This window comes from Hydra vulgaris, chromosome 03 (assembly GCF_038396675.1).
Source record: "Hydra vulgaris chromosome 03, alternate assembly HydraT2T_AEP".
NCBI classification, from domain to species: domain Eukaryota; kingdom Metazoa; phylum Cnidaria; class Hydrozoa; order Anthoathecata; family Hydridae; genus Hydra; species Hydra vulgaris.
This window is the reverse complement of record NC_088922.1, coordinates 53,367,293-53,383,072: the sequence shown is the minus strand read 5'-3', so window position 1 is coordinate 53,383,072 and position 15,780 is coordinate 53,367,293. Positions and strand designations below refer to the sequence as shown.

Sequence of the window (15,780 nt, the reverse complement as noted above, 5' to 3'; positions counted from 1 at the left end):
CTGATGCTTTCTTTTGCCTAATTAACAGAAAAAATGTAGTTTTAGTTTTTAATTTTAAAATTAGTGGAAAAAAGAATTAACAGAGCTTAAGAAAGAGCTAAAGTAATTAATTAAAAGTATTGAATACCTTTTTTCTATATTTAATATCCTCTGAACCAATAACAAACTTTCTTTCATTTTCCTGATCTTCAAGAAATTTTAGATCTTCAATCTTGTCTTTTAGTGATCTTTTTTTATCTTTACTGATTGTGTCTTTGAGATTAGAATTACCAGCCCAAAAAAGTTTTTTTATTTCAATCTCAAACTCGTTTTGTTTAGCCAAATCACCACTATTTACCCTTTTTGCATTTTTTTTCAAGTTGGAATAAGACTTATGCAATTTAAAAAGTTTTTTAACTAAACTTAAATCAGTTAACACATCAAATCCAGCTTTAATCCAGGGTCTCTTGATTTTAGACAAAATACATTCACAACAACTCTCCGAACATCTAGAAAAATTTTTTTTAGGGGGACAAGCAATAATACTTGATATTGATACAGATCGACATTGTTGGTTATATATTAATGTTGAAGTATATCCAAGCCTGTTGGAAGTTGTATATCTAAATAGAAAAATTTATATCTTATAAATAAAATAAATTTTTTTAGCAACTAATGACTCATTATAATTCCAATATTAATAAAAATGTTTATACCTGATATAGCTGGTTTTGCCTCTTTTATTATAAAAAGTTCCTTTTTCATTTACCTAAGTTGTGCTTCACTCATTTTTAATGTTTATTGTATGTACTAATCTGTATTTATTAGAAAAATTCAAAGTTTAAAACTATCAGAATTTACACGAAAATATATGTATATAACATTAGGCATAACAGAAAATATATTTTAAAAAATACCAATTTTCATGATTTTCAATATCACCAAACATAGATTTTTGAGAAGTAAGGAAAAAACCATATATTTTTAAACAAAAATATAGGCTTATATATATATAGCAGAAAAAAAAAATTTGAAAAAAAAAAAAAAATTGCCCCTCCCTCAAGACGCCTGAAAACGACCACTTTTCGATCAATTTTCCCCTAAATTATTAGCTTGAGGGGGGGGGGGTCAAAAGTGAATGAACAGCGCTCAAACTTTGTGAGGCTCATTTTTTATATATTTGCCCCAAATTTAGGGGGTATGGTTTTTTAGATTTCAAAATTAACTTTTTTTGAATACCCCAAATATATATATATATATATATATATATATATATATATATATATATATATATATATATATATATATATATATATATATATATATATATATATATATATATGTATATATATATATATATATATATATATAAATTAGTAGAAAATCACTCAACAAAATTTTTTTTCATTTTACACTGTGTTTCATCAATAAAGACTCATCAGAAATGTATATAAAAGATATATAATATAAAAGATTAATATATAATATAAAAGATTTAGGCCCTTATTGCAACAATGGTTTAATAGTAATGCGTAATATATATATATATATATATATATATATATATATATATATATTTATATATATATATATATATATATGTATATATATATATATATATACTTATATATATAAATAATATATATATATATATAATATATATATATATAATATATATATATATATAATATATATATATATATATATAATATATATATATATATATATAATATATATATATATATAATATATATATATATATATATATATATATATATATATATATATATATATATATATATATAAATGTGTATGTATATGCACGCACAACATTGGTTCAAAAAACAATATTTTAAAAGAATATCTGAAATAAATAAAAAAATTTATAGTCCTTTTTTTTCATCATTATTTTCACAAGTTATATTATAGTTCATTTATAGTTTAGTTTATACTATAAATTAAATTTACATTGTTTAAAAACTATTAATCTAAAATATTGTTTTTAATATGAGCTAAAAATTTTTTGTGACAATTTTTTTTAATTTTGCTTATTATAAGAATCAGAATTGATCTATTAGTATTATTATTATATATTTAAATCATAACTCTATAAACCTGTTAATTTTGTAAAGGTCTTGAAAAAACATTTAATAAACAATTTTGATTTGTCAGTTATTATTTTCTTTTTTTATACAACTCAACACATTAAGGCTGTATATGTATAAACCAGGGATGCAGAGTCCCAAAAAGGACTCCAGATTTTACAGTCACAAAAAGATTACTTTTGTCTAGTTTTTGGTATCCAGGAGCTCGAAAACTATAAAAAAGTTTAAGAGCTACTAATAGGAAAAAAAAAAGACTTTTAGATAAAAGGAACAATTATTTTTTTAACCCGGAGTCCTTAGGTATAATGGCGGCAAGGACTGTGGGACTCCAGGACAGGTCATTAAGTCTCATGAATTTTTTTCTTATAGCAGATCATAAGTCAACAAACACGTTTAGAGCTTCAAGACACTACAGACCTGAAAAAAATGGAGGTATAAAGCCGTAGTTCTTTTGGGACTCCACATCCCTGGTATAGACTTTTCAAAAAACATTGTTTTTTCAACCACTCTAATATTATAATAATAAACAATATTATAATATACAGAAAACCTCATATCAAAACAAAAGAAACAAACAAAATACAATAGCAGTATTTGAATAAATAATAGAAAGTTTTATTAGGCAAATTAATTACTTTAGGATATAAAGCTAACAAAATAACTGTTACAATTTTAAAAAAATAAAACAAATAGCAGCTAATAAAGTATGAATCATTGCTGAACTAAAGATACATGCTGCGAGTTAATGTTGTCGTGTTTTAATAGTACAAATGGAGTTTTACACTCAAATTGTTCTTTTTGTACATTATTTGTTGTTTGAAACATTTTGCCTCTTTTCTGCCTCATCTGACATAATATAATATCTGCTAACGCACCAATAGCTGAGTGTAGCATTCCAGAAGTTGCAAAAACACCGCCAATAATTCCACACAACCGAATAAGAAACTCATTAAAAGAACGACGCTCTTCGTTTACAGATACTGATATAGCATTAAAATCATATTTAAAGAATATACCTGGTACACCTTGAGATCCAGAATTGAGGTTTAACTGACGAGATCTTTGAGTTACTGAGTATTGATTTGTTTTTATTGTGTTTTTCAAAGTTTGAATTGTTGTGGGTACAATTGCTATATAATATTGGTACATATGATATGGGGTGGTAGTAATCATAAGATCCCCATCTAAAGGATTTATAATACCAGGATGGGGTTCCCCAAAAGAAAGCATGTCTATACGATGAGAAAAATTGTAATTTAGTTCAGAAACTAAAGCACTTAAATGAGCATGGCCACGCGGATGAGGAATAGATTTTCCAGCTGTTATATGAAAATTTCCAGCAACTTTATTTACTTCAATATTTCCGTATATTCTACAACCATCAAATTCTTTTCCTTCAAACTCAGATGCTAACTCATCTGGCATATATGTTGGCATTACATCACCAAATATCATATCAATTTGTGTTACTTTATTGATGGATCGATACCCTTCATCACTTTTACGAGCTGATCGAAATGCATCCCACCACTGCTTTTGATTTGAACTCATTGAAAAATGAGCAGGTGTCAAATGAAGATTTGCACCTGTATCAACATTACCTCCGGAAAGATCTAGCACATCAGCACCAATGTCATCACACTCCATAGCAACAGTTATATCAATATTTATACGAAACTTATTATCAGCTTCTTTATCAACTTCATACTTGTAAGTTAAAATGGATCCACTATAATATATAAATTCAGATATAACTAGCATAGAAATAAATAAAAAAACTAAAATGGAAACAGTGCCACCACTTGCTGAAGTCTCTTGATAACTTTCAGGTATTTTAGGAAATGCATCTAAGTCTTTAAATCCTTTAGATATAGTTTTACGTTGGCGAATCCCTTCACTTAAAGATTGCATAACTAAACACTTGCTAAAAAGTTTTATAAATAAGATTTTAGATTATTTGGTTATAAGACTAAAAATAATTATTATATTAAGTTAAAAATTAATACGTATGTATGTATATATATATATATATATATATATATATATATATATATATATATATATATATATATATATATATATATATATATATATATATATATATATATATATATATATTAATTTAAATATAAGATAGTTTCTAACTTGAACGTCTAATTTAGGCTGTCATTTTTATAATTGTTGTTCAGTTTCTAACTTAGACCGTCATTTTTATAATTGTTGTTTAGTTTATAACTTAGACCATCATTTTAATATTTGTTGCTTAGTTTCAAATTAAGAATGTCATTTTTTTAACTGTTGTTTAGTTCCTAACTTAAACTGACTTTTCAAAAATTGTTTAGTTTCTAATTTAGAATATCATTTTTATAACTGTTTTTTAGTTTATAACTTAGGCTGCTTTTTTTTTTAATTTGTTGTTCAGTTTCTAATTTAGACTATCATTTTTATAATTGTTGTTTAGTATCTTACTTAGAATATCATTTTTATAACTTTTGTTTAGTTTTTAACTTTGACTGTCATTTTTAAAATTGTTGTTTAAATAAAACAATATTGTTTTTGAAATAACACAAAAAAAGCTTGTTCCACATTTAACATTACATAAACAAACTTAAACATGTTTTGCATTTTTTTACGCAACAAAAATACATTTAACCCTGATAGAAGATCTTTAAAAAACATTTGCATAAAAAAGTTAATTGAAAAAAAAAGCGAAACTCATAAAAAGTAAGAAAATTAAAAAAAAATTATAAAAGAAACAAAAGAAATCAGCAAAAACAAGTCATAATTTTGTCAAGTATTTTTTTTAATATCTTTGTATTTAATTTCTTTAATGTTAACTAACTTAAATTTTTTATGCAAACAATATAAGTGAGTTTTTTTAATTATCATTTTAACTAACCACTAACTGAGCTAGTAACAATGTTACAAATAAATATTATAACAGCTGATCTAACAGATGCAGATAAAATAAATATCTTACTTGTTCTAAGTGGTGTTAAAGCTTTCTCACTTATCAAGAATTAATAAAACTTTAAAAAAAAACTTATAGTTCTTGACAATAAACTTTCAAAAAAAAAAATGCACCTATGATGCGTTACAAGTTAAGATACACATTAAACAATTTAAATAAGAATCTTTCAATCAATTCATGTAAAAGCTACATATTTACTACCAAAAAGAGTTAGAATGTTTAGCAACATGGTTGCTAAACATTCTTAATTTTGTGTATAAATTTTTGGTTACAATTTAAAGCAATGATGTAACGTTAAAGTCATTATGTTCCAAGAAGTTATTGTAATGGATTTTATAAAAACAACTGTTTTGGTAAGACAAATTTTAAAATGTAAAATAAACAAAGTTATGTTGGCTTTTTTTATTACTATATCAGATTAGTTTTTTAAATTTCTTATTTCTAGTGGATTTATTTGTTAATTAATATTACTTTATTTGAGTTATTTGTAATATATTTTATTAGGATGCTAATGTTTATTTTAACTATGTATTCTACTAATAGGGAAATTTTGAAACTATACATTGTATGGAAATATGGATGGGTTTTTATTTCCATACAATGTCATTAGTTTTCCAATTGTTTTTAAATTACCTTGTGTTCACATTTTCAATAAAATATGCCTTAAAAATATTACAAAATCAATTCAAAAAAAAAAAATCAGGTGCCTGTGATTTTTTCATTTTGAATAAGAATCAGTAGCTAATTAGTTAAGGTGGCCAATTATTTTCAAAAAAATATAAACTTAGAACAAATAAAAACATTACTAATATTGTATATTTTAATTTTAAAAACAAGATATTCAGTACATATATTGTGTTGATCTCAGAAGAACGGAAAGAAGCAAATGTAACTCCTTGTTTCAAAAAAGGAAGTAAACTTGAACCTTTTAACTATCGTTGTTTTAACTTCAATCCCTTGCAAGATCTTAAAACGAATTCTATTTGACAAATTGAGAAAACACTATAAAAATGTATGCAGATAATAAAAAATTTATTGTTATGCAAAACAATATTGATTAGTTAGCAGAATGGACATATAAATTGAACATGGATTTCAATATTGATAAATGTAAAATAATGCAAATTACTACTAGACTAATAATATAATAATGAGAATAAGATAATAATAATAATCAGAGTAAGATTAAACTATTAACAACATTGAAAGAGATTTAAACGCTTTGATATCAGGCAATTTTAAATGGACTATGCAGATCAGAGCAGCAACTTCAAAAGCAAATGGTAAACTAAGTATTATTGCCAAAGCTTTCAATTATAGAACATGCAACTCTTTCAAGAAGCAATATTTTGCATATATAACACCACATCTCCATTTTGCTGTTCAAGTATAGAATCCTTACATTAAAATTGTTGATATACTCTAAAATGTGCAGAAATAAACTAAATTTATACTTGAAATTAAACACCTATCATACGAAGAAAGATTAATCAAACTGAATTTGACAACATTAACCAAATGAAGAAAAATGATGATTTAATTCAACTTTATAAATTTCTATCATATATCTCAGGTTAGAATCCAGTTAAATATTTTGCATCATTATTGTTGTCTGGACCAGCTGCCAATACAAGAAAGGAATCAATTTAAACATAGTTTATGTCTTCTGTGGAACACTCTAATTTAGTTAAATGCCAAATTAGAGAACATTTCTTTACAAATCGAACAGTAAAAGCATGGAATAATCTACCAGAATCAACCATCAGAGCATCAACAGCGAATAATTTCAAGAGCAAAGTTAAAAATTCATCATCAAATACTTCTCAAAGTAGATAATAATAATAATTATTATTATCATTATCATTATTATAACTCATTAAATTCTCAACTAGAGTAAGTAAGTAGTAGACTAAGTAACTAAGTAAACAGGGGAAACAGTTTGAACTTAAAAAAAAATCTAATATCAACACTGTAAATCACTAGCTGCTCATAGCTATAATACAAAGTTGCTGAAAAAATTGAAAAAGCTAAAAGTAGTAATATAAACAAGGCCAGTTGTCAAAGTTGTAACTGTCTTGGTTTGTATTACTAACTTTTATATTACTAACACCAATAATTATTGGTAATAAGAATTTATATTATAAGAACAATAATTTATTTGTTAAGTTATTTATTAGTTAGGTAGAAAAAGCGAAGTTAGGTATTATAAAATTTGTTATTTATGAAAACTATTAAAATAAAAACCATCACAATTCAGAACATTTCATGACATGAAATGTTCTAAATTGAACATGACTCAAAAACAAAACAAGTCAGTAAGCTTAGCAAGTCCGATAACTGAAATCAGTAAAACAAAAAACTAAAATCAGAAACGCATCTCAAATAAATCAAACTGATAAATCCGAGTATCCAAGTATCCGAATCCAAGTAAATGGATAAAAAATAACTTTAATATAAAAAATATTTAATTCTAAAACCGATTATTTCTAATAAAAAGTTTTGAATTTATAATTTTAAGAACTTTTTTAATTAATAAAAAGTTTCAACTTCTGTAACTGTTTATTTTAACTAATTAACCAAATTCGGCGACCATCTTTATGCACTTTTATTATTGAAGAGATTTTACCACGAAATCAAAACAAATCAAAAAATTTACCCTAAATAACCGAAACAAAAACGCGTCAATAAGTATCGTTTAATAATCTATATATATATACATATATATATATATATATATATATATATATATATATATATATATATATATATATATATATATATATATATATATATATATATATATATGTATATATATATATTTATATATATATATATATATCAGATCCGTAACCACAATTTTATACATGAGGGGGGGGGGGGCGTGGGGTTTCTTTTTTAAATCCACAAAAGTTAGTTGCGGTATAATAAAATGTAATGTATAATAAAATATCTTTTTTTGTCAAAAAAGCAAGAATTTTTTAATTTTTAAGCAAAGGTTTTGTAAACAGTAACTTTTAAAATATTATGCGTATGTGATATTAGTTAATGTATTTTAACTATTTAATAAATTACTTTTGTAAATAAAAATATTTAGTCAAGATCATTATTTATAATATATACAAAAACTGGTCTTCAAATAACGAGGTAAGTTTTAAACATATAATACTTTTTTTTTTACAATAATGTCGTATATCGTATGATCAAAATAATTTTGTCCACCATAAGTCTAATATTCGGCCCACTGTGCATTGTGACGAAATTGTTATCAGTGATAACAAATAATAATAATTAATGTTTAATTATACTTACCTATTAGAATGAATAACTTAATTAATAACTTGAAATGTGATTATTGCAATTAAAATAAAATTAAAAACAAACATCTGTGTCACAGTCAAATTGATAATTTTTCTTTTATAGAGAAAAATGGTTTTGGAAGCTTGGAATTACTTTGATAAAGTTGTGGTAAATGATAAGAAATACGGAGATTGCAAAAAAATGCCATAAAAGAATCGCTTGTCCAGAAATAGCACAAACAGCCTAATTGGTCACGTCAAAACTTGCGAGAAAATAGATTTAAAACCATCCAGTTCAAGACTAGTTTTGACTAAGATATCCATAAACTATCTTCTTGACAAGTTGACAGCTCTTGATGGATATTCTAGTAGGTCCATAACTCAATCCGAAACACTAAGAATGCTTTTTGAACATTATGGGCATAGTTTGTCCAAGTCAGCGTCCACAATTTTAGAAAAAATTAAGATGTTTCATCCTGAAGCCAAATGTTTAATGATTTTCGTATCTGGAGATTGACACCTCTGCAAAATTAGAACTGATGTCAGTTTCTACAACCTTTAATTATTTTTAATGTTTTTACGAAAATCGTAAAAACATTATGTTGGTATCATTGAATCGTTATTTGCACAATCCCGATTTTTTTGAAATTTTTGAAATTTGAACGAGCCATCAACAGAATTCAAGCAACTTCCTCGGAAGCAGAAAGAGTTTCCTTCCTCGTCTTCTAGATTTGTCTAATGAAATGATAGTTGTTTTCATCTTTTTAAAATATTATTTTATAAGATCTTCAGAATAAATACCTCTTTTTTTAATTTTTTTTTTGTTTTTACTATAATTACCCCCAAGAAGTCTTTATCACAGAGCACTGCGGAAGGGCATTTAACTGAAAGTTTACGCCTTCTTCCTAACCGATGCCGGTTAGAAAGCCATTTATTAGATAAAACTTGTTCATTAAAAAATTGTGATAAAAAAAAATATTTAAGTACTAAGAAATATTAAAATATAAATTTTTTAAAAATTTATTATGAATTATAAATCAAAATATATAAAATTAAAAGAAATAAATGCAAGAACAATGTTTAATTATCAACTTGATAGTTTAATTTTTTAATTAATTACAAAGTCTTATCGAAATTCCGATTTTTTCTTGACTCCGTTTTTTCTCGATTTTAGATCCTTTGATTATAGCTGCCGCTGCAAGTATAATTAAAAGCGAAATCAGAGAAAAAAACATCAATAAATTTTTATATCCGTCACTAGAGAATATGGGTAGTATTGAATATGGACTTAAATTGATTTCATAGAGCTTCCAGTTATTTCGAGGCCATTTAGTTTATTCAAAGCTTCAACAAACTAGTTTAGAACAATGCATTGCTCAAGCTTCACGTCCAAGATCTATGATAGCACCAATTCCATTTGGGATCGATATAGTTATTAATAAATCTTTTGGAACTAAACGGCCTGTAGATTACTCTGCTAGATTTGGATTTTCAATATCTTCTGATAAAGTTTAAGTGGTTTAAATTATATGCTGCAAAAGGTAGAGCAAGAACAAGAGCCAAGTTTCCTAGATTAGGTGGCTGACAATGTAAATCACAACATTTGCACATTAGCCGGAAAAGGAACATTTTAGTGAAATCGGATTAATGTCAATATGTCCTTCTTCTAAATGCAATTATTAAAGCATACCAAGTTTGAAGTACAAGTATGTTACAAATTTATCTGAAATGCCTTTATATGGCATGTGGCCTGATTTTTTTACTTCAAAAAATAATCCTCGCCCAAATTGGTCAGGTTTAAATACTACACTGTTACTCTACACTGTTGTTTATTATTGATGAAGCCAAAAATATAATACCATTACTCCCTGCGTTACGATCAGTTTTTGGCACAAAACGTTTAGAGTTATAAAGGTTCAGAACGTCAATATAGTATGTCGACTAAGAGGCTTTCTCATAATAATGAGTTTTCTCAGAAGCATTGTAAAACATAAAGCAGGAACTGGTTTAGAAGAGGCTTTGAGGCAAGTTCGCTATGAAGAAACTTTATTTTTATTATTAGCTATATCAATAGACCACTATAGAAAAAGCTATACTTCAAAAACTAAAGTTAAAGAAGACATCCTTTTAAGATTTATATCAGCAATTTCCAAGCTTTTCGATGCCGCGATTTCTTGATATAATTTGCCAAATTTTGGCAGCCCCAGCAATGAAATTAATAATGTTACTCCTAATTATATTTTTCGATTTTTTAGTATCTGATTTTATTCATAAGCACCATATTACTTTGTTACAAATTTTTTTACAAATGATTTACAATAATTTATCAACAATACAAATATATATTTTGGTTAATATTTGCATAGGAATAAAATGTTAACATTGTAAACATTTTATAAAACTTTAAAGTTTCTTTTGTGTTTTACTTCTAATTGTATAAAGTACATTCAAAATTTTGTAAACTTTACTATATTAAAGTTAGAATTGTGCAATGTACATTATACTATTAAGAGTCAAACGCAATAGAAAAACTTTAAAGATGAGGTTATAGACTTGTAAATGAATACACTCTAACGACTGTAGTTAGAAAATCGCTCAAATTTAAAAAGAAACTACTGAGTCGCGTAAACAAATTATTTTCAGATCTAATGGCAACCACTGACAAAATTTTTAAGCAACTCCCGTTAGGGTCGCCACCCACAGGAACCGCTGGTTTATATAGTGAAAAAACTATTATAGACATAGAATATTTATCAATAAGCCGAGTTCTACGACTAAAAGTTTAAAGTTTACTTTATTTATATACTAATTGAATGGTAATTATTAAATAAACTACTCGTCGCACAGTGGGACAGAATTGCTTCAAAACTGGATATTTAACGAAAATGAAAAAAAGCGTTACAAAACATTTTTTGGTGATAATGTGTAAAAGAGTCTCTGGTCCATCTTATCCACGTGTTTTTTTAGGGTAGGACTGACCTTTAATCCTGTAGAACCCATAGTCTAGCTCAATTCTTTTGTTAAAAAAAAAAAGTTATTAGTACTACTTTGTAAAAATAGTGTTAAAGCTGAAGTTTGTTAAAAGTTCCAAATTTTTTTCAGGAATTCTTCAAGTTTAGGTTTTATTTGGGGACGCTATCTTTTGCTAATGAAAAAATAATTTTAAATTGCTTAAAATATATGTTAATAGGTCTTTAAAAAAAGCGCATTTAAAATACTTTGTTTTTTCAAACAACGCGCTTTTTGTCACTTAGATACAGTTTTTTCAAAACTTTTTTTTATGAAATTGCTGATGATTACAGATTGTACAACTTTTTTTTTGTGTGTGCACTTATTGAGCCCTTTTGTGTGTATTAGTGGAAATGTGTCATTTACAACAATAACGAATCCAGATCATGAACTAATGACGTTCTTTTTTTGTGTGAGATTTGCACTTAGCAAATTTAAACGAATAAAACTAATCGAGTAACTTTTTTTGAGTGACTTTTTACATTAAATTCAAATTGCTGTAATTTATTTTAGTGAATCGATTAAAATACGTTTTAATATTTATTTATGCAAGCTTTTGATTTTCTTTTTTTTCTATTATCACTTACCGGTTTTTAAAAAAACTTGACTCGAAAATACATTAAAAACGTCTGAAAATTGTAATATATGTTTAAAAATCTATGGAATAATTTTTGCTAATCTAGCAAGTGCCCTTAAAATAATTATTAAAAAATTAATTTTGTCCAGTTTAAAGCTATTCTGCCCCACTGTGCGTCGGTCTAAAAAATCTGAAGTCCGATTAATTACAACAAACTTGTTTTTGTTGACTTTTTTTTTAAAAGCCTTAAATTTATTTTGCTGTATTTCAAGAAAACATGATCCATTTTTAAATTGATTTTTATTTATTTGATTAATTGTAAAGGAAAAATTGCAACAGAAGAGCTAATCGAGGTGAGCTTCTTTTGTATTGTTTCAAACGCTAGTTGGTGGGGTCAGGATTTGAGCCTACAATCATACGGCCACGGGGTTATAGAAATCGCGATTTCCGCAACGCGCTATCCAACTGAGCCGAATCAATATCAAGACTCGTAACTATACTTATAACTTTTAATAATAAGTGCTAAAAGTCTTACTAAAATATAAACGCTATAATCGAGACATTTTAAAACATTAAATAATTTTTATAATTTGTCAATAAAAAGCCTATTATTTATGAGTAAAAAACCTGACAGAATTGTTAGAATACTATTTTACCCATATATAATTTATCAATCGGACACTAATATCGATATAAAATATAACCCACTAACGTAACTTTCTATTGGAACAGTATATAAGTGAATCACCATAGCAACACTCATTAATGAGCCGCTAAGATTTCATAAAAGCGCTAATTAGATGTCCCATTTGATTTGTAATTGTTATATCCAAATGATGAAAACTTATCAAACAATTCTATTCACACGTATGGGTTGACTTGCGCGCATGCGCATGCATTGTTTTCGTATTGTCTTGAGGTTGTGTATCTAAAAAGTCCCATATTAAAATAGAATCATCATGTGAACTGCTAACAATCTGAAAGTCGTCAAACTGCAACCGAAAAACTCGACCTTGGTGTTCCTAAAATATTATTTTATATTATAATAACTGATAAATCAAATTGGTATATCAGTAACTATAATAAAATAATAGGTCATATTATTTTATTATAGCAACTGATGAATCAAATTTCCGATTTTTTAAAACAAAGATGTTAAAGATCAATTCAAACACTGAAATAACAATATTATAAATGTATAAGAATTTTCGTATAACGAAAATCATAAATTATTTTTCCGTTTATTATTTCATAATTGAAGCTTTAATTTAATAAAGATGTTTTATAACAGTAGTCTTAATATATCCTTTTTTATGATGTTAGACATGCTCTGACTAGTCTGATAAGGTCTGACAAGACGTATTTAGACAGAACTGATAAATTTTATTTTTGGTAATGATAATCTGATGGTGGCAATGGTTTTAGATGATAGTATTGTTTTCTTATACATGTATGATTAAGTTCTTATTCATTTATTTAACCATAAACAAAATAAATTTACAATAGTCAAAAAACACTTAAAGAAGTGACACCTAAAACGAACAAAAAACCCTAACAAATTAAAAAAAAGATACAACCAAACCAACTAGTAAAAAAATAAAACGGGATAATAATATATACAAATTAAACAATAATAAATACAAATAAAGAAGAGAAAACAACTAAAAATGCAAAGTTAAAACAAGATTTAAAATAAATTATTTAATTATTATTTAAGATTTATAAACAGGTAATTTTAATCTTGTAAAGAGTATTTAGGGTTATTTAAGAGTATTTATAATAACTTTTGTAGATCATAGATATTTGTTGAAACAAATATCTATGATCTACAAAAGGAGTGTTTATGGCTTCATAGTACAGGTACTTACAGTCTTATAATGAGAATATTAATAATTTCATAATAAAAGCTATATTTGAAAAATTTAAAAAAATATATACCATTAATGTTCTTATGCATAAGGAAGAATTTGGTTTGCGTGGATCAAGAGCAGCTTGTAAGTCCCAAACTTTAATCTTTCCATCATAGGCCCCACTGACAATATGCTTGCCATCAAAACGAATACACCTAAATAAAAGATATATTAGACTATTAATGTTAAAATGTCATAATTATACAAAAGTGAAACACTAAATTTTCATAACTTAATAATTTATTTAGTAAAAAAGAAACAAGTTTCGCAAAAAGTTAGATAAATTTTATCTAAAATTCAAAGAAATCCTGTCTGCATGAGTAGCGACTAGATTACATTACACAAAAGCTGAATTTAAATACTTCTACAAGAAGAAAAGTCTGTTTAATTTCTTAAGCATTACAAATGTGTATTGCACATATAAATACTAATTCTATAAAACATTAACGAGATAAAATTTTAATAAAATAACAAAAATAACATAACTAAGCAAAAGAGGAAGTTGAAAAATTTGAATTGTTAAAGTTATATTTCTTGAAAAATACAAGCATACTTATTTATTTGAATTTTCTAACTAGTATCAAAATTAGATCCGAACTGGCATTAAAAATAAAACCAAGAATCTAATTTAACTTAAAGATACCTTAAAAATATCTTGGTTGAAATTGATAAATCCAACTATAAATAATTTTTGTTTACAAAAGTTTGATACAAATTATGTAAGTATGTTTTTGTAAACTTAAAATGAAAAATATTGAAAAAAATTCTTTACAAGAATAAAAAAAATTTTAAAAGTTAAAAATAACTGTGTAAAAATTTTAAGTAAAGATTTTTTTATTTTAAAAAATTTTCAGTTCAGATAGAGGGTCAAGATTTAATACTTCTAGCTTTAACAGTTTTGGTAGTTTTTAAATATTGTTTAAAGATTGTAAGTAAATAATGTAAACAATGGTTTCAGAAGTAAATTTAATTGGTTATAATTATAAATAAATTTTCAGAAACATTTCTGTCATAGAGAATTTAAAAATAATTCGAGTTGAAAATGTATACTGAATGTATGTTGAAAATACAAACTAAAGTACTTAGGTGGGTAGAAAGGTTTGTAGAATCACCCATAAAAATAAAAAATAAAAAAGCTTTTTTTAAATTTTTATTTTAATAAATGTTCAACATAATGTCCATAATTATATATTACATGCATTTTTTCAAGGAAACGCTTTTCAAGTTTAAGGCTTTTTTATACTTTACTTTGGGTATGCCAAGTAAGTAGCTTTGTAGCCAATATAGTAATCAAGATTTTTTTTCGTTAAGTCTTGTGCCCGATTTGCCTCAAATAAAACCATGAATTATTAAATGTACAGTCATTAACAAAAAGTTTGAGACCACTTTGCAATTTTACAATTTTCAAGTTAAAAAAACGGATCTGAAATTTTTGTTACCAAGTACAAACAAACAAAACAAAATTTTTTTTATCAAAACTTCCTTTGATGCTTCTTTCAATGATTTGATGCTTGATAGCTGTTTGTCTACAACCTTATTCTTCATTATCTCCCAGAGATTTTTGATAAGGTTGGGCTGTTCCAAGGCCAATCTAGGATTGAAACTTTGATTTTTGCCAAGGAATTCTGCACAACCTTTCCTTTGCAGCAAAGGTTGTGCAGCCTTGTGTGGAGTTTCGTCATGTATAAAAATGGAACATCGATGAATGGTCATGCACAATTGCAATTTGCTTGTAGCAGTTCCACATATTTGGCTCAATTCATAGTTGTACCTTGAGGCAAAAAATTGAGTTGAGCAGCCCCAAGTTTTGAAATAGCAACCCAAATCATTGGACTTGGTGTATGTTTCATTGTTTGAATTGTGTAACGATCCTGAAATCTTTTACCTATGGGGTCTTTTAATGTGTCTTTTGTGAGTAACAAGCAGTTGAAGA

At 25.8% G+C, this 15,780-nt stretch overlaps 2 protein-coding genes across 2 annotated transcripts in view; both read right to left on the bottom strand.

The window, feature by feature from the left end:
- Positions 1–2,677: 2,677 nt before the first annotated feature.
- On the bottom strand, positions 2,678–4,049 carry LOC100201162 (endoplasmic reticulum-Golgi intermediate compartment protein 2). The gene has a single exon (XM_065793671.1). The coding sequence runs from the start codon at positions 3,993–3,995 to the stop codon at positions 2,796–2,798; it is 1,200 nt and encodes a 399-aa protein (XP_065649743.1). The 5' UTR covers positions 3,996–4,049; the 3' UTR covers positions 2,678–2,795.
- Positions 4,050–12,432: 8,383 nt separating this feature from the next.
- LOC100199403 (F-box/WD repeat-containing protein 11) overlaps positions 12,433–15,780 on the bottom strand; it is a 36,522-nt gene continuing 33,174 nt past the window's right edge. Inside the window, exons 9-10 of the mRNA XM_065793670.1 lie at positions 13,876–14,002; positions 12,433–12,959 (exon numbers count right to left, since the gene is read on the bottom strand). Coding sequence (XP_065649742.1) covers positions 12,795–12,959; positions 13,876–14,002 — 292 coding nt within the window. The 3' untranslated portion in view covers positions 12,433–12,794. The remainder of the gene's footprint in view (positions 12,960–13,875; positions 14,003–15,780) is intronic.

What these genes read in the sequence shown, in the direction of transcription:
- LOC100201162 (XM_065793671.1), bottom strand. Translation starts at nt 3,995, where the DNA reads ATGCAATCTTTAAGTGAAGGGATTCGCCAACGTAAAACTATATCTAAA.